General features: G+C 43.2%; 1 protein-coding gene across 4 annotated transcripts in view; it reads left to right on the plus strand.

Annotated features, from left to right (window-relative positions):
* Window positions 1-258: 258 nt before the first annotated feature.
* DAPK1 (death associated protein kinase 1) overlaps window positions 259-19,519 on the plus strand; it is a 90,084-nt gene continuing 70,823 nt past the window's right edge. Inside the window, exons 1-2 of one of the 4 annotated variants that reach the window (XM_054810903.1) lie at window positions 259-278; window positions 1,369-1,519. In XM_054810903.1, coding sequence (XP_054666878.1) covers window positions 1,458-1,519 — 62 coding nt within the window. In that variant the 5' untranslated portion in view covers window positions 259-278; window positions 1,369-1,457. Of the gene's footprint in view, window positions 279-782; window positions 1,034-1,368; window positions 1,520-19,519 lie in introns of those variants that run through there. The other 3 variants (XM_054810907.1, XM_054810906.1, XM_054810904.1) reach the window with 3 other exon arrangements.

Consider the following 19,519-nt stretch of genomic DNA (forward strand, 5'->3'; position numbering starts at 1 on the left):
GCCAAATACAAGGTGCAACACTCTGCAGAAACAATTTAATACATTTGGTGTTAAAAAAACCCCACCTCATTATTGTTGCCTGGTGATAAAGGATTACCTGCAAACTCTACTTAACTGCTTGCTTTGTAAAGCGGCTGAGAGCACTGATGGTGCTGGGGGCTCCCCGCCGGGCACGCTGACTGCGGGGCCCGGGCCATCCGGTGTGCCCAGCGTGAGCACGAGTGCAAGGCAGCAGCAGGCCTCCTGCACTCGCGGCTGCTGGCGGGGGCCCAGGGCAGGTCCTGCCGCAGCGGACGCGGGGCCTGGGGCGGCTGCCGGTGCAGGGCGGCGGGCGGCGGCGGCGGCCGCGACACGCGGTGCTCCCGAGGGCGGGCGGCCAGGACGGTGCCCTCCGCGGCACCGCCCCGCTGCCCTTGCGGAGACCGCGTTTTTGACAGAGCAGGGTGCCAGCGGCGGGTGGGAGGAGGGCGGAGGCCGCCAGCCCCCCGGCTGCCCCCAGCCCCGCTTCACCCTGCCTAGGGCGGGGGCGCGGCCGCCGAGCGGGGCGGCGGGGGAGGTGCGGGCTGCGGGCGGGCGCGGCCGGCGGGAGCGCACACAATGGACGCGCCGGGAGCCGCCCGCAGGTCGGCGGGAGGGGGGGGCGGGCAGGGGGGCACGCCGCCGCGGGCTCCCCCCGCCGCCGGGGCGGGGCGCACCTGGCCGTGGCGCCCGGCGGCGGCGGGGCAGAGGCGGGCAGGCCGCGGCGAGCGGCGGGGGGGCGGCGGCGGGTGGCTTCCCATTGGCCGGGCGGCGGAGCCCCGCGCAGCGGCGTCGTGCGGTGCCTGCGAGCCGGCCGGGAGCGGCCGCGGCGCTGTCGCCGCCTCACAGGTCGCGGAGCGGCCGGGGCGCCGCGGCGGCAGCGGCGGCGGCGGGTGAGAGGCGAGCGGGCCAGCGAGGGAGCGGGCGGCGCTGCGGGCGGGGGGAGCGGCCCCGCGCGCCCCTGCCCGGCGGCGAGGAGGGGATTCCCCGCCTCGCCCTCCCGCCCTCGCCCGGGGTCAGGTGCGGGGATGCCCCGGGGCTCCCACCGCAGCCCTGGCGGCACGTCCCAGTGACCGGGCAACGGAGCCACGGAGGAATGCGACGGGCGAGCGGGAGGGCGCCGGCGGCCGCCACGGCGGCTGGGCGGTGGTGGCGATGCCGGGGAAGGGGCGGGGGCGGGAGGGGCGCCGCCGCTTTCTTCTCCCGCCGCCCGGGTGGGGGCAGGGGAGGCGCCCTCCGGCCCGCGGGTGCCGCTTCCTTCGGGGGCGGGGAGGGCGGGGGGCGGCCCCGGCGCTGGGAGGACGCCGCCCGGTCGCGGCGGCGGGTGTTCACCTCCGTGCTCCTCCGCAGGGCGCGCAGCCGAGCGCGGAGCGGCCCCGGGGCGCTGGTGATGAGGGCGCCGAGCAGGGGCTGAAGCCGGCGGCGGCGAGGCGGCGACCATGACGGTGTTCAGGCAGGAGAACCTGGAGGAGCACTACGAGACGGGCGAGGACCTGGGCAGGTGGGTGCGGGCCGGCGGGGGGGGAGCGGTTACCGCGGAGCGCGGCCGGGCGAGGGCCGGCGCAGCTCCTGCCGCCGGGAGCGTCCCCGCGTTGCCTTGCCACCCCCTCCGAAGTGCCCGCAGACGGGAAGCGGAGTTGGATTTTAAGCTACAGCGCGTTTTCTTTTCCGGTGCTGGTCCGATGGGATTTTGGACTTGGGCAGTTCCTAATTGTTACCCGCTCAGCCTGGCGCCCGGCTGGGTATCGCGCGGGGCGTACCTGCCGCCTCCGGGCCGGGGGAGCAGCTGCGGCGCTGTGACGCTGCTGTTAGCCGGGCGGCGAACGGGGGACGCGGTGCGTTCGTGAAGCAGAAGTTTGCATTGTGGAGGGTAGCGAAGGACTCCGTGTGCGTTGCGCGTCTGTTTTGCTTTAATAACACGATTGAAGAAGTGAGAGAAACTCAGTGTTTGATCAGTAGTGCTGCGGTGAAGATCGCTTTGGCGGCATCACTGTCGGAGCTGGAAGTTAGATCGGGGATGTGTTGCAGAGCGCTGCCGTGCCTGCTTGAACCTTGGTTGTTGAATGCTGTCTAGTGATCTCCTACTGCCACGCTCTTTGTGTAAAGAGCTCGAGCGATAAGTCTTGCCTTGTTTTTTCAGTGCTTTCCGTGTTTTAAAAATTGGTTTAACACTGAAATGTGTGCGTCCTTTCATCTCCCTTCTTTAAGGGGGAATCCGATGGCATTTTAGCACACCAGTATGGCAGAATCCTTTTCCAGTGTTCAGTTTCGGTCATTTCAGAGCTTAGGATCGGTGTGTAATCACCACAGAGCAGTGTGTGTGGGGCAGATGATCTTACTTGTGTGTACATTTCCAGTGAAGGGTCCAGTGATAGCAAATGTTGCAAACAAAGTACTGCTGGTGGTATAGGTAGGAACTTAGAAATACAACACTGTTTCTTAAAAAAAAAAAAACCAACCCAAAAGCCCCCACGTTATCAGGAAGTTCATTGGACTGTATTTAAAATAAACTGCACTCCACTTATGTACAAGCTTGTTGCCGTGACTTGTACAGGTACAGGATGGATGTGTACTTTTATTTACACGTAGTGTTTTGGGTTGGATTTTTCATACTTCGAGAATGACAGGCTGTGTTGGACAGCGAAGTCATATTAACTTATTGGATATCTTGTTCAAAAGACATGTTATTGTGCTAAACCATAAGTTTAGGTTGTGTGGTCTAAATATTTTATTTGGACACCTAAAACTTTTATGTGATTTCCATTCTTTTTGGCAAGAACACACGAAGTGTTCTGAAATCCAGGTTTAGATTTCTGGGCTTTTAAAACTGCTTGTGCTTACAGACGCTGATATGTAATTTACTTTATAGAAGAAAATAAAGACACAGATCTTGAAATTATCTATCATATTTTCTTAATGTTCTTCAGGAGAAAGATGATGTCAGCGTGCTAGTTCAGAAAGTGTTACGGTTTATGTAACTTCTCTTGTATTTTTTTTTAAAGAGAGTGTCAATGCGATGTTTGGTCCCCAATACATATTATGAAAGAGAACGACTGGCCTTAAGCTAATTACATAAGAAATGCTTAAATGTATGCGGATTTTTCCAAACAAACATGCTGGTAGCTCCAGAACATAGCAGTGAAGACCAAGCGTTTAAATTTTATAGTACAGGGAAGTGCAAACACTGAATAATGTTACATAGGTTTTGGGTTGGGGTTTGTTTTTTTTTTTTTTAGTTTTTTAAATTGGCAAAATATTGGGTAGTGGAGTTCAGTAAAAAATTGATATATTAATGTGGTCAGTTACAGACAAAGTATTACAGTACTGAGGTTGTTCTTATTCATCCTAATGCTGTATAAGCTTGGCATACAGTCTAAAGCTGTAATATTTTAAGCATTTAAAAGAATGTTAAACTCTGCTCTTTTTTTTTTCTTGAAAAAAGTAAAACTAAGAATCTGATTAGTTTTATCTGCTTTTGTGAGAAAATACAAGTGGACGATAAAACACTGTAAAATGTTTGACAGGGCATTTGCTTTAAAAATGGAATGCAGTTGTTTAAAAGGACCAAAACTTTCACTTCAGCATCACTTTGAGAAACAGGGGTTATTCCACTGCAAAGTGTTGCCATAAAACCATAAGAGTAAGCAAATCTTAGGATACTTGTTGTATGGTTTAGTTCAGTGGTGTGTTTAACTTCTTTTTAAACTTAAATTTCCAGGGTTACTTGAAATAGTCTCTCGTAAATGCCATGGATTTCCATTCCTCCTTTACCCCTTAGGTAGGTTTCTCACCATTACGTTTGCATACAAATGTAGTTGCAAATTTCAACCCTCAGGCTGAAAACTCAGAAAGCAGTGAATATTAAAAACACCTTTGACTTTAAAATTTCTTATGTTCATTTGGGAACCCGAATTGTGATTTAATACTTGAGCTAAGCAATAATGAACAGTTTCATTTTGCAAAATCAATCTATTTTCCCCCTTCTTAGGGAATAATTATTTTATTTCCTCTTAGTTAGCTGCAGTCATGGAGCAAACAAGGTGAATAAATGAACAAACGAGTTTTTACTGACAGAGGTGTGTTTGAATGAACGGTTCCTGAAGTTCCTCAGCCAACCTGCCTTTTAAGAAGCTAGGTGAAGATGCAAATACTCAGAAATTTTAATAGTCTTCACTATTTTCCCTTGTAAATTATTTAGTGTCTTTATTACCTTATAATATTTCTGACAGTAACTAGAATAAAAATCATTTGAATAATCAAGTGATCTAAAAGGTGTCTTCAAGAAAGTAAATGGGTTGTGTAAATGAAATTTTTGATTGAGACTAATAAAGGAGGTTTAAATATTGCTTAACATAAAACATAGAGTTGTGGGAAACAAGGAGGAAGGGATAATGGTGTGCCTAGGCTGAAAAAAAATGCACTTTCTAGTTTTCTGGTATTTCACAGTGCCTTTGCAGAAAACATAATAAACAGTCCTCCTCCTTTTACCAAAATGTTTTGAGTTTTATTCCCTTCTTTGGTTTGTTTTGATTTATGCCTGGGGAGAATAAGAAAAAAGGAACTTGGGATTGTGAATACGGACAGGATCACCCTTATTTGTCTTTCCTGTACGTGATTTCTTCCAACACCTTCAGGGCAGTTTAAGTTGGTTTATCTTAAGCTTTTGCACCAAAAGAGTCCTGTGAGACTTGTGAATCAAATGTTGTCATTAGCACAGAACATATAGGAAGATTGTACGCTTGATCATTGTGTACATTGCATTGCGTACACTTTTTTTTCATCTTACAAATTTGAAGTGATATGTATTACTTGCATTGTTCAGATTCAGGCTATCTACAGATGTGTTAAGTAATCATCTAGCAATGAAATTTCAAGGGGTAGTAGAGATTATCATGAAAGAGAACAAATTTACTAAAGCTATTTTCTTCATTTTAAATCTGCCTGCAGTTGCAAGTGATGTGACTGTGCATTTCAAATACCTTGCTGCAGTGCTTTTACTTCAGTCCGCCCAAAAGACAGGAATTCAAGTTCATCAGTATTAAAAACCTCACCACAGTGAGCATGCAAATAAAGCCCGGATCAAATTAATAATTTTTTTTTTTTTTTTACCCTCCTGTATCTGGCCTTACTTGGGAGTTGCTACAGCACTGTGAGAAATGTGGCATTGCTTAAATAATTATAGGGAGAGGTACCCAAACAAAGCTATGGTATAGTTATATACTGTGTCTATTTATGTGAATTGAAGTGATTTAGTTCCTGGTCTTACAAACACCTCCTTCCTCCTTCACCCCCTAACCCCCAGTCTGTGGGTCTTTTTTCTTCTTTAAACCTTCATGTGCTTCCTAAAAGAGATGAAGATTGTTGAGGTAAAGTTGTGGAATTGAAGAATGGTGTTTGCAATTTTTAGGTTCTTGTTGATCCAAAAAGTAGGAACAGGTATCAATTTTAAACTTCAAGTTTGTTTGGACCTGTTGCACTCACTAGGGGAACAGTTGCGACTTTTTGAATAAAAGCTATGATGAATCTCAGCAGTTTTGGAAACCAGTCTGTTTCTGCTTGGTAGCTCACTAAGCAGAGACACTAACAGTAAAAAGCAGTAAGCTAACCCTGCTATCTAAGGTATCTAATTGCCTTATCAGTTGTGAGAGAAAAATGCATAGGATAACATGCTGAAGATGCCGATAAGAGAGAACAGGGAATTGTGAAAATGTGTATTTACAACCTGAAAAATGTTCTTTTACCTTTGAGTGTTGAGTGAAAAGAGGTTGGGTTTGGTCTTTTTTTTCCCTGTACACTGGAAACTGATTTCTGTAGTAAGCAGGGAGTATGCACGCAGAACATGCATACATATATATAAGCATGCATGTATGTATTTTTGGTTATTCTCATATTAGTTTTCAGAAATGCTGCTTTTTAGAGCTGTGAAGGCTGTCTGTCATCTATCCACCCACCATAACTATAACTACATTGCGCTTCTGTGTTGGGAGGAAAGCAAAAACACCGAACAAAAAATACTTGGATGGCAACTAGAATTTGATCTTTGTGGCTCTTTTCAGGCTTGACAACCTAAACTAATCTTGCTGACTAGCCGATGTACTAAAATTGTGTGAGTATTGTCAAGCCCTGTTGTGAAATGTATAGGATGTGAAATTCCTTTGAGGTGATGCTTCCTTTCTAAATGCTCACATTTAAAATCCATGCCAGCTGTCTTTAAAAATGTTATAGTGTAACATTTTTTGCTATTAATTATGAGATTAGAAAGTCATATGGGCGGAAGGAGCAATATGAAAGATGGTCTGGTAAGGCTAAAAGTATTGCGTGTAAGGTATAAAATTTTTAATTGTGACGTATTGAAATTACCAGGTTTTGTTTTCATGGATTTTCTTGCTGTAACCTCATCTCCATTGCTCCATTAAAAGGCATGTGTTAACCTTCCTTTTGACACAGAGGTAAAATGGTTAAGTACTGAAGATGCAGAAGGCACAAACCTCTGCAGTACCGTTTTCTGTGTTACTCATATAGGCACAATGATAAATAGTGCCAGTCTGGTATTCACTGCTTCTATAACTACATGTATGCAAATTTCAATGATAATTAATTACAGTAAATTGAGTGGACTGTATGAGTTTTTCAGGGACAAGAACCTGGGAAGAAACCCTGAAAATGCTGGCCACAAAGCTACTGTTTGAGCAGGAAACCTGATCGGTTGGTTGGTGTCTTTGTGTACTTTTTTTTTTTTTTTTTTTAAGATTTGAAAATTGTGAAATTCAGATTACAACAAAGAACCTCTTCTGTGCTGTTTGTGAACCATGTAAATGTTGTATCCGTCTTGTCATCTCTAAGAGAAGTTGGTTATTCCATGCTTGTCTGCAAATCCTGGCCCTGGTGGTTGCATGGATGCTGAAAAAGAAGGTTTCTTAACTGGAAAGTGTGGTGGGAGGAATTATTTTTCTGCGTCTCAAGTCACTTTACCTCCCAGTCATGCCTCAAAATGCCTCCTTTTCGTAAACGCCTAATAACCTGTGAGCTGCTGATTGCGCAGGCTGTATTAGGCTGTCACTGTACGGTGCTAACTGGTGACAATTACTGCTTTATAAAAATGTGTTGAGAGGTTTGCTGCATGAAAAGCACAAGAGGCGCAGATGCTTTTTTGGGTATAACTGCTTGGTCCTGCGTAGTTTATTTCTCACTTAGGGGGAGAATAATGCCTGCTTTGTAGGTCTTCGAAAATGAAGTGTAATTAAAACTAGAGCTTGCTTATTATTCTGTGCCTTCAGATTAAATGCACAAATCTTTGTAAATCTAAACTCATCAGGAAGCAGATAAAAATGCTCGTCTTTGATTTCTCTTCTAGCCAGGCTCAGTGAGACACAATCAGTACCAGAGCTGGTATGTTAGGGGTGTGCTGAAGACTTTCTGGGCTTTGCATTTTTGTCCTTCTGTGTTTGTGGGGTTTTTTTGGTGTTTCTTGTTTTTTTCCTCCCCGTTATCTCCCTTTACAGATGTTTGAGTATGTCATTTCCTCTGCTGGAGCTGTGCGTATTGAACAGAAATTGGGCCCCTTTGGCATAGGAAAAGGGAGGCCGAGGTCGTGTTTTCATGAGAACTGTGTGCCAAGCTCAATCCACACTGTCAGTGACTGAAAGGAACAGTATCACTTTCCTCTGCTGTGTGCTTCTGTGGGGATTTTTTTTGGTTTTCTTTTTTTTTTTTTTTTTTGACACAACAGTGCTGTCAAAGGGGAAGGAAAAAACACCTTATATCTAATTTATGGCAGCAATGCACACTCAGATCTGCTGAAGGCACTGTGAAATCTCAGCCTGCGTGAGTTGTGATTGCCTCCATAAATCTACCTCAAGTTAAATATGTAGCAGGAACAGAGAGATAAAGAGTCATGTTACTACAAAGGCAGAAGAACATAAACGGAAAACAAGGAAGTGAAGGTGGAAATTAGGAGAACAACGGACGGTGCGGTGGTTCTGGAGTAACCTTGACGAGCAGTGGTTGCAATTTGTCACAAGTGTTCAAAGGTGTATCAGTTTTTGGAGGAAATTGCATATTTCCTGTGAGACGTGGGCTTAATGACCAGGTGTCCTGTTTATAACTGGCTTGGTTGGCGAACCTGTGCGACTTGTTGGTACGATTTTTCATTCTGAATAAAATGTGCCAGTTAGAAACTGCCGAGCCACTGCTTTGTTTCCTGGATGGTAGTGGCTTGCATAGGAGCTCTGTCTCAAATAAGACTGTTGTTTCTCAAACTGTATTTTGACCCCATTGCAGGAAGACAGGTGACGCAAAGGAGGATTACCCAGCAAACCCGAGGTTCATCGACTTACCATGCAGTATAGTAGATGCTACTTAACCATCACTAGTTCATGGCTAAGCTAGGCAGAAGCTGAGAGAAGTGTGGACAAAGCCTAAAGATCTTCACACCTAAACTATTTTGTTGCATGTCTTTGTTTTGCAGTGAATTCTGGAGTAACATAAATGGTGTGAAATTTAGTAGAACCAGGTACAAGGGCCTGTGCCAAGGAGTCTAACACAGGTAATGCTGTTAAACTCTGAGATCTCATCACTTAAGGGATGACACAGCAAGAGTGAAGCCTGCACGTTTTGGGCGGTTGTTGGGTGACATTCCTGTTGGTTTTGGTGCAGTTATGGAACAGGCTAATACCGGAGAGGAATTATAGGGGCAGGTATCTCCCCATATCCTTGTGCAATACATTGCTACGTCTTCCTTTACATTGTACTCACAGCTCTTGTCCCTCCATTTCAAAGAGATTGCTGCTGTTCTGTTGTACAGTGAAGAAGAAACACTTAGGTGGTGAAACTGTGGGAAGAAGCTTTTTACAACAGGAGACTTAAGACTTTGGTATGTTTAGCCTTGCACCACAAAGCTTGGAGTCATATGAATTTCAGATGCACTGGGAGAACGAAAAAGCTTGGGGAAACAAACTTTTGAAACTAGGTGTACATTTACAGTATTCACAGATGACTCTGCAGGCTGGAAATTAAATGGCTGCTTGACTCCAGGAGAGCGAACTTTGGGACTTGTCTTTGGAATGAAGCCAGTGGGAACAAGGAACCTAAATTGTATTGAGACTGAGCTTGTAAAATTAAAGGAAAGGATTGCATCATACTGTCCTGGGGAAGAAGGAAGCTGGTAAGGATACAGTCATTGTAGTTATCTTAGTTCAGTTTTAACTCTCTCTTTCAAAGTTTCTAGGCATATTGTAGTCCTTGAGGATGTTGTCCTTTTGTACTAAAGATATAATATTTTTAGTGTGTTGAAATTTGGTGGGTTTTTTTGGTTGTGGCACACATTGATGTTGAAGAGAATGTCTTGTAATGGGCGCTTTTCACTCAAATTGAGAGTAGTTCACGTGGTTTAGGATTGCTGTAAAACACCACGCTGAGTGATCCACATGATGGTCTGCAGCCTTATACTCTTGGGTTTGATGTTTTATTTCCTTCCCATTACAGCCTCCTGATTACGCAAGCAAATGTGACAGAGAATTTCTGCTTTAAGAGGCAATACTGTTGAGGAGGAAGCATCATTGCATGGCTGTCCAGACCACGTGCGTGCGTTGACCACCGGCAGCAGGGACCTTGCAGTGCAGTGGTGTACCACTCTTTACTAGAGCAAGTCTTCCCCAGTATTGTCTGCCTGCAGGTGCAAGTCTGTTTGTTGGGAAGCTTAGATGGGCTTGCCTGTATGGTAAGATAAAGAAAGAGATAAAGATATCTCTTACTGGGTGATCACAAACATAAGAGGACATATCCAAAGTTTGGAAGAGTTCACAATCAGTGTAAATTATAACTGTGTATACAACCTGGTTGAAAGGTATAGTTTAACTGAATTTTCTACTGAACTACACGGAGGAGTGAGCCTTTGGAAAGGAAAAAATGGCTTTGAGCAGTAGCATTCTGTTTGTGCACTTCTTGCTTAACCAGGATGCTAAGTTAGCCTGTAACTGAGCTGGTGTACTGGAAATACTTGATAGCCACTGTATCTTTTTTTGTGAGCAATTCATACTATGTTTCTAAGTTTTCACAAGTTACTTGAGGAGCCCTACTTCTTGTCTGGTATGTAAATTGGCTTCTGAACTCTTGTGCCTTTCCTCAGTTTTCTCTCAAGAACCAGTAAGTGGTCATTGTAAGACTTGAGGTACAGGGTGGGTGTGCCTGTAGAAGTGTTCACTTAGAGTACCTGCTCTTGTCCCATGGGAACTGATCGCGGAGGGACGTTTTTTCCAGGTCATACAGTCTGTTGAAGCTGTGGTGTTTTGAAGTTGTTACTCTTACAGCACAGAGGGCATTCATTTTCTGGAGTCTTTTGTGACTTTTAACTCTCTTGTAATTATAGAGAAGTGGTCCCTCATCTATTCTTTCTCTGTCTTCTGAAATTTTTAGTCTTGTTGACTGTTGCGGGGTTGTTTGCAGCTTAAGAGGATTGGACTTCATTGCTGAGATGGTCCTTTGTAATCCTCTATTTCTAAGTGAGACTAAGAAAGCCAGTCCTTAAAATTTACAGTCATATGTACTCTGTGTGGTGTGTGTTATTTGGTACTGCACTTATTTTGCTTAGTTAAGTAGGTATAACTAGGTGGAGCTACCTTTTAATTGATAATACTGTATTCTGTTCTGGCATGGTTTACAACTAAATTATTCTGCCAAGTTTAACAGAGATTGAGGTGTGGGGTTTTTCCCCTTTATCCACAGAGGAAAATATTAGTGGGTGTTTTGCTTAGGTCTAACAATTTTGTGGCCCAGAACTCAGCACTTGCAATAGCTTTATCAACAAAAACAGTACATGGGAGTCTTAGATGCTAATAAATTTTAGGGGGTTTTTTGATTCCTTTCTTCTTCCTGAGTCTGATTCCGTTATTGGGATGCTTGGCTCCTGTTACCTTTAATGAAGATGATGCAGATGTAATCCCAGAGATGGATCTTTCACCTTGTCTCCTTCTGCTTTCTTTTATCTTTTGAGGTCTTGGGGTTCTTGTGGCGTTTGTTGGTTTGTTTTTGTCTTTTTTCTGCAAGCATAAACTTCAAACATTTTGGTATGGGAGTTGGGACTTTTTTTGTATATTATCTGGCAGTATTTTCTTATCTCCATGAGCAGAGCCATCTGCGCAGGAAAGCACATCAGGGAACGGCTTAGTTCCTTATGTCTCATCTTTTCTCATTCCTTTTTATTTGAAGGAACCTTCTGATACTATTTACTTCACATTCCTGGCTAAAAGAAGGATCACTTTTCCTGCTTTTGTTGCCAGTTATAGTATTAACTGGAGAACAAACCATTCCAGATTATATCTTATAAAGCTGGTCCACTTCTGCTGCCCCTTTTGTTCCTTTAAAAAGAAACCTTTACATTACTGTCCCTCCTAAGGGTGTATTAGTTCCTGGTCAGAGCCGCCTTACCTGCCTGGATGTTTTTACAGGGTGGCTAAACCAGCCTAATGAGAGGGCCAGTGAATGGGACGATCCCGCTCCTCGCCCACTGAGCTGCATTCTCCTGCTGCTTCTCCCGTGCTGGCACTGGCACCATCCCGAGCACAGCCTGGAAGGGATTACAGATTGAGCTCCCTGAACTGGGTCACCGTGGGCACGTCGGGCAAGTATCAGCGCCAGTCGCCAGCACAGCGTAGGAATGCACTGCCAGAGGGATGGGGAAGCCTCCGGTTGTGAACGGATGCTGGCTCAATCTACTAACCCACACATAAAGCCCGTGCCCTGTGTGCTCTGCGTCACTGCTGTGCAGGGGTGGCCGGCTAAGACCACATGGAAGAGCCGCTCTGAACTGGGAAGCAAAACCTGGCTGTCAGTTAACCCTGGACCATGAGATTGGTGACTGCACAGTCTGAGTATGTTTTCCCGCAGCAGCAGCCGTAGGGTAGCCAGACAAGCTCTCCATTTGCATGGAGGTCAGAGAGGGCAACTTGGAATATTTTTTTTTTTAAATGTTCTAAATTCATAAGTGCCCAAGCTTGTCTGTGAGCATGAGTCGTAGTGACTAAAGGCTGAAAAGCTGGGCAAGTGGACAATTATTTGGCTTTAAATAGCAGCCCATAAAACCATAATATATATGGAAAATTACTAGGGGACTTGGTATGAGATTTGTGTATGTGACACAAGCTGTGCTTTGTTTGTAATGCCATGTTGTCTTAAAAAGCTGCCTTCACTCAAGGAAAGCAGTGTTTTCATCACTGGCTTACTTTTTTTGGCTTAAATGATGTGTTTATAGATTGTATTGCTTGATGAGTTTCTTATGTATTTAGCTAACATCAAGTTAATAATTGGAGGAGAAAACCCAGAAATTTTCCTGTGTGAAAAATGACTCTGCCATCTTCTGTGGAGTGTAAGCTTGAGGTTGTATGTTTCTCCTTGCGCTCTGGTACTGAAAGGTTAGTAAGATACCTGTGGATTTTAGTGATTCTTCGTACCTGATGGGAAGTAATAAAAAGTAGTGAAATCCATTCCACACCTTTAATTCTATCATTTCTTGGGAAAGCTGAGTCATAACCTGTTCGGGGCTTTGCAGTCCCTCCTCACTTCTGCTTTCAGTGATTAGATTTTTCCCTTTTTGTAGCAAGTGTTTGATGAATGATCCCTACCCTACCACCGTATTAAATGATTTTTCAAATACACTGAAAAAGCAACATTTTCTTACATTAGCATCATTTAATGTATCTAACAGGTGCAGCTGTGCTGCAAATGTCATGCATTTGTGTGTTTTTATTTGTGGCCATTCAACGTCGGTATCTTCCAGAGTCAAAATCTGCATAGAAATGCTGCCTAGAGACATGCTGCTATTGCTTATTAAAATCACAGGTCATATGCTATAAAACGGGGAGGTTCTGAAAAGGTGAAATAAAGGGAAGCTGCTCATTGTGGGATAGGACGAGGGGTAATGGTTTTAAACTGAAGGAGGGTAGATTTAGATCAGATGATAGGAAGAAATTCTTCACCTTGAGGGTGGTGAGGCACTGGAACAGGTTACCCAGAGAAGCTGTGGATGCCCCATCCCTGGAAGTGTTCAAGGCCAGGTTGGATGGGGCTTTGGGCAACCTGGTCTAGTGGAGGGTGTCCCTGCCCATGGCAGGGGGGTTGGAACTAGATGATCTTTGAGGTCCCTTCCAACCCAAACCGTTCTGTGATTCTATCATTGTGATGAAAGAGTGGATGGCATAACTGAGATCTGATAAGCATTATCACTAGACTTTTCCTCCCCAAGCTGAAGGACAAACACCCACTTCAGGCATGGTTGAGAACCCCTGGCTACAGAAGAGAAGCAGGAAACTCAAAACGTTTTATGAAATGGCAGCAACAACAGTCTTTAGCATCACCAAAATCAGATGTTTGTTCTGCTCATGTATTTCAATAGTCAGCCCAGGCTCCTGGTTTAAGAATTTCTGAGTAAGTGATGACTGAGCTTTTATGTTCAGTTCTGAGTCAAATGTACGTCACATACATCTTTTAACATTTAGCAAAACTAACTTATGATTTAATGTTAATTGCTGAGTTGGCTTACAAATTTCATGAAAAGCCCAAATGAAGGGGAAAATTAAGTACTAAAAAGCAATGGAAGCATTAAGACTCAAACTCTTGACATGAAATATTGGCACGGTATATTAAGTTCTTTATTTATATGGGTATGTACTTAGGCATCGATCCTTTATGTGCATGCTCCTTCTTAATACTGTGAATGGCTGTAAGGGTAGCACTTTCCTTGAAAATCTGTGTATTTCTGCATTATCCCACCTTCTCTCTGGCTTTTTGCTTTCCATGATAGATCTAGTTATTACCTGAACTGTTTACAGGCGTTAAGTACTCTACTTTTCATACTGTAAGATGATTTCTGAAAAGGCTTTAGCAGATGTATTCAGATGAAATGGGTTTCGGCAAGCTGTAGCCCAAGTATCATTAATAGGAAATGGCTGACATCCAGCTGCCTTGGAAGTTTTACAGCCATATATATTCCCCCGTCTTATACATTAAATACCACTCCATCTCAACATGGATTTCACATTGGTATTTTAAACCACCGCATCTATGAGTATGCTTCTGTCTAAAGCATTTTCTTCAGCCCTTGCTTGGGCAAATGAGAAGTTCTTCGCATTCTGTAGTTTGATAATCACTTAAGTATAAGTGCTTGCGTTAAGGGACTTGAGTCATGGGACTTTCTCGCATTTTCACTTTTTTTGTTTTTACCATCTCCAAGTTTTACAAGAATCATACATGTGTGTTTAAACTGAGTTCACTTTCATACTGGTTGTGTATATCTTCTTTTATTTGTCACGTGAGATAACTGACACCACGTTTTTTTCCTACTGTATATTGACAAAGGACCAGCTTCAAAGTCCTGTAGAATATGTCAGTACTTTTTTCCCTTTTGTTACAGTATTATCAATGCATATGTCAAAGATCAGTGACTTGGCAGTGTTCATTGAGAGGGGACCACAGAATACCAAGATTCAGTCAATCTGACACTTATGCTTGTGTTTTGTGAACTGTAGAGTCCAAATGAGAGAAACAGTGAGAATGTGGTTTAGCACTGCTGTCGTCTGTATACGACAGACGACAAAGCTCTTGAACTTTGCGCTATGGCTTAGTCTTATATTAAAAATTAAAATTAAAATAAAAGGGGGATTGAACAGACCATGGAGAAGAATGTTTAAAACCCAGCTCTTAAGTTTTCAAACTGTATGTATAATACCTGTGCATTTAGGCCATCTCACATTCAACTATGTTAGATGAAATTTGAAAGAGAAAAGTAATTGTGTGGTAAAAAGAGTTCACAACAAGGAACCATGAAAAATTGTTTATCTCTTGATCAGTGAGAAGTTTTACAGCTCCTAAAGAGAGCAAGTCACAGCATTTAGTTATCATGCTTTTGCTTACAAAGGAGTAGCCAACAACTTGATCGCTATTCCTGCGTAGGCAATAATTGGATCAGAGAGCAGAAAAAAAATAGTGTCTGGCCAGTGCTCAGCCTCTTGCATAAAGTTTCAGTGATGTTGCATTTCTTGGCTCGCCTACTGGCACAGTGACAAGCATGCATGTCTAGCGTTACCCATACTGTGCAAGTGAATGTTGGATAGACGGTATGAAACTGAAGACAGAGCTGAATTGTTTACACACATACAGGAAGCAGGGAAGGTTTTGTCTGCGCCTGTCTGGTGTTTGCCTCTCACCCACCTATTCTAACTGTTCAAAGCATTATAAAAAGCAGGAGAGAGAATTTGGTCTTTGGCTACTTTTGGACTTAAATAATTCAATGAACTTCTTATATCAATCTGTAAAGTTGTTAGTATGTCTTTGTTTTGTATCTGCAGTAATTTATGGGTTTCTAGGAGGACAGAATCATCAAGCCTTCCATAATGCTTCCAGCTTTTTCGGTGTGCCTTCTCTTCTGAACATCTGCTGCCAGTGTAGACCCAGAGCACTTTATTCATTCAAATTTGCATTCCAAAACCCAAATGTGAATAGAAGAAAAAAAAAAAATCTGACATCAGAATTCCTGCTCATGCAAGAGAATCTGTTTTAAAAAAACAGAATTACAGAACTCCATAAAAGCATGTAGTATTTCTTTGTTCTGGTTAACAGCATTAAAAATCTGCTTATTTACCTGACTATTAAGCCACATCAATCCATTGACAAAAGTGTAGTTTAGAATGAACCAGACAGCACTGGTGAGCGCATTGATGTAAAGGAGTTCCTTTTTGTTTCTGTGTACAACTTGTAACTTGGAACAACACTTTTTCTATTTGTACACAATTGCCAGTTTTTCAGTGCCAAGAATGTTCCTTTCATACACTATAAAATTCTAGCAACAGTGCAACTCCTGTTCCTGGCAAGAGCTTTGTACGTGTTTGACAGTTAAAATAAATCTTTCTACTCTTTTTCTGCCTCATCTCCTCCCCCACACGCTTTCATTCCTTGACCTTCAGCTGTGCTAAACTAATTTTCAAGAGCACAGTTTGACCTAATTGCTTAGCAGAGTATGATCATGGAGAAATCCCATATATTGTCTGCTAACCCTGTGGTCATAACTTCTTTAAAGTCATGTGCTCCTTTGAAAGAAGACGACCACATTGATGGGAGGGAGGGCTGTGTGCTGGCACTGTCTGTGGAGGATTTAGCAGCTGCGAGATCTCTCCCTTTTCTTTCATTGTCTGAAATACCATTGTCAGTGCCACCTTTTCTTTGTGAAAACTCTTATCCTTCAGGCTGCATGGCACTTAAGAAAGAGACAGAAACTCTTGAATCTGTGCCTGATTGAATCATGAATCTGTACTTTCTTTTTCCATCCAAATGAAAAATACCTGGGCGTGTGTTCTTGCGTGTTGTTCCTTAGAAGGCTTACGTGCAGGCATCGCGTTAAGTTTGAAATGCTCTGATGATTTGGAAACAGATAAATGATAAGAAACCGGAAGACAAAGTAAAGCAGGAGAGGCAATGATAGTTATTAGCCCCCTTGTTCTGAAAACCTTTGAAGCGCAGCAGCAAGCGTGGTGGGAGGAGAGGGAGCGTGACTGGTTCTTGTCTGTGTACGTACTTACCTGCACCGCAAACCTCACCTTACTTTGCCTCACCTCGAACCTTCAGCCTTCTTTTCAACACTGGTGGTACTTTTCTATCTAGCCCATCAGGGCCACCTCTCAAAAACCTGAAGCTGCACGCTGCCGCAGAGCAAATCCTCCATCTGTTGTACCCTGCATTTCCTGCTGCCGTTCATTACAGTGATGAATGTGGGGCTGCACTGTGAAAACTCTCTTAACACACTTCTGGTTTGAGCTGTGCATAATGGTAACGTAAGAGAGAGTCAAGTGAAGAAATGTTTTATCTGGCTTCTTTGTGAGGCAGATGGACATTATTTCTGAGTTCCATTTGTATGTCTATCTGTTCTAAAACGAGTCCCACATTAAGTGCGGGTGCAGGAGTTTTTCTTGCCTATGGAGTATCCTGGTGACAGGAAAATCCACTTGCTAATAAGAAAGATCTCCAGTGTCAGGTGTGAACTGTTCAAGTATTATTGAAGTTAATGGTCTGCAAAGTATGGTGCAAGGAAAAACATCAGTGTTTCCTAGCTGCTATTGGATTCATTACCTAAATAAATTAATTTTGAGCTATTAATTTTTATCTGTCCCTGGAGGACTGATTGTGCCTCTGTAGGAGACTGCTGTATCATTGCGCAACTCCTGCTGAATTGAAAGCTCATCTGTTGTAGCGCTTAGTAGTATCCTTCATGCTATCCTTCATGCTGTTGTCACGCCTCTGTGTTTTGAGGGGAGAAAGCAAACTGAGGTGGGAGAGCTCTTCTGACTGTCACTTTCAGTTGAAAGATAGAATGCAAACTGCATTGATTTTTGGGTTTCTGTGTTCCAGTATTAGTTATCCCATTTCTCTTTGTTTTTCGTAACTTCTTTTAAAAAAAAGTTAGGGAAAAAAAAAAGGTGACTCCTTTCAAATGTCACGTGTACTGTATGCTATGTGTTGTCAAGGGTGTCTTTTCAAATTAATATCATTCTTTTTATGCAATTCTATTGGTCTGTAATTTATACTGTAAAGTTTTATGGCCCACGGTCCTTGAGCATACGACTGTAAGTCCTACTGTAGTGGGTCTTTTGGAGGAAATGAGAGGTAAAGGCAAATGAAAATATGTTGTGAGGGAGTTCACTTGCTCTTTTCTTAAAAACAAGGGTGGAGGCGAAGACGAAAAAGACTTTGTGTGCCTGTGTGTGGGGAGGTACAGGATGTATGGTATTTGGTTTTCTGTGCTTGTTTTTTCTTCCATTTTTACCCCACACATTAGATTGTATTGTAATTGGCATGTTTTGAGAGGTTCTGTGTTTAGTCAGCTGCATAAAATGGCTTAATAATAAAGTTCTGTTCCCTCACCCAATTTTCTTGCTCATTTTGGGCAATTATGAATTTTTAAAATCCTTTTAAGCTGTCTCATTTGAATGCAGCTTTCTTATATCTACTAAGTAATGTTATCTTTACTAGTGTTTATGTGCTGGTGGTTTTTCATACATTCTGAGTTTGTCATAGAGAAGAGGAGGTATCTTACAGGAACAGTTTCTCAGTTACAGTTAGAGCTGAAAAACTAGAAAAAGCAAGATAACGTAATGTGATGCTTTTTGAACTGAGAATTTAATCCAACCTTTAGGGAAAGGGGTGAGCTTTATGGATATTGTTGATATCACCCTGTTGGTGGCTATAAAATGTGCAATGTGTGTGTTTGGGTGGCAGGTACCTGCATGGAGGTAGTAGATAATGCACATTTATCAGGTGCAGCCTTATGTTGGGGTGAGAGGAGGTTTACTCTGGTTTTACAGTAGTAGGCTGCGTCCTTCCTTGTGCAATGTGGAACAGGGTGCTTACTCCTAACAAAAGTGAAGCAGATCTGCCAGTGTCAGGTGCTGCCTGCAGTGCTGCTGCTCACCTTTTCAGTAGCTTCCCCATGTTTCAAGGTTGCACAGGGAGAGACTGGTTAAGCTTTGTAAAGCTCAGACCAGGTTGTTAAGTACATTTGACAGCTTGTTTATATGTACTCTGCTCCCTCCTCTTTCTTCCTCGTTATATCAAGGTTCGGTTGTTTCTATATGCCCTCAGAAACAACACATCAGTGCATTCTGGTCTATGTCTTGGGTGTTATCTTTGTTTACATTTGCTTTCTGTTCTTTGCACTTTGCCAGCTATTCAGTCTTAACATGGTACTCTCTTCCAGCTGCCTGATGGATTTTTTTTTTTTTCCCTTGACTTAATTTCTGAGTGTCAAAATGCACCATGCTGTCCTTAATAAACACCCAGAAGTTGGGATTTTTCAGGCTGTTCATAGTAATGACATGATGGCAACATCTTCAGGTTTAGTTTGAAAGCATCTCCTTTGTTTGTGATGTGCCCTTAGCCTATCTGTCCAGTATACTGACCGTATTATGTACCTCAGAAAGTTGTCTTGTGTGGTAACAAGCTTACCTTGATACATGGTGAATTCTTATCAGTTGATTTTTGTGGGATTTTTTGTTTGTTTGTGTGGGGCTGTTGTTGGTTATTTTTGTTTTGTTGGGGTTTTTTTAATGCAGTCACGGCTGTTTTAACCAAAAGTTACTGGAATACTGTTAGTTCAGCTTAAAGCAGTCATAAAACAACAGTGAAGCTGGGATCATGAGTACCAGAAGACATCTTACAGTGAATTCTTGCGTCCATCTTAATTAATGTTGTGAATTATTAATATTTATCTTGCTTATGCATATGTAACTGTGATGGAAAGTTTCATTTCTCTGTAGCCATTTAGAACTGTTATTCTGAAAATTGTAAGGTAACTGTGTTTTTACATAGGGAAGGAAGATGTTGAGAGAAGAATTAGTGTAAATGTCTTAACATTTTTCCCCTTTCAAGTGCTTTTGAGAGTCCTATGAAGGTCAATTTACTGACCCTTCCTTGCCATTTGCAGTAGCTGCATTGCTTTTAAGCTCTTTTTTAAGTGTTTAGG

Source organism: Grus americana, chromosome Z (genome assembly GCF_028858705.1).
Source record: "Grus americana isolate bGruAme1 chromosome Z, bGruAme1.mat, whole genome shotgun sequence".
Classification (NCBI taxonomy): Eukaryota; Metazoa; Chordata; class Aves; order Gruiformes; family Gruidae; genus Grus; species Grus americana.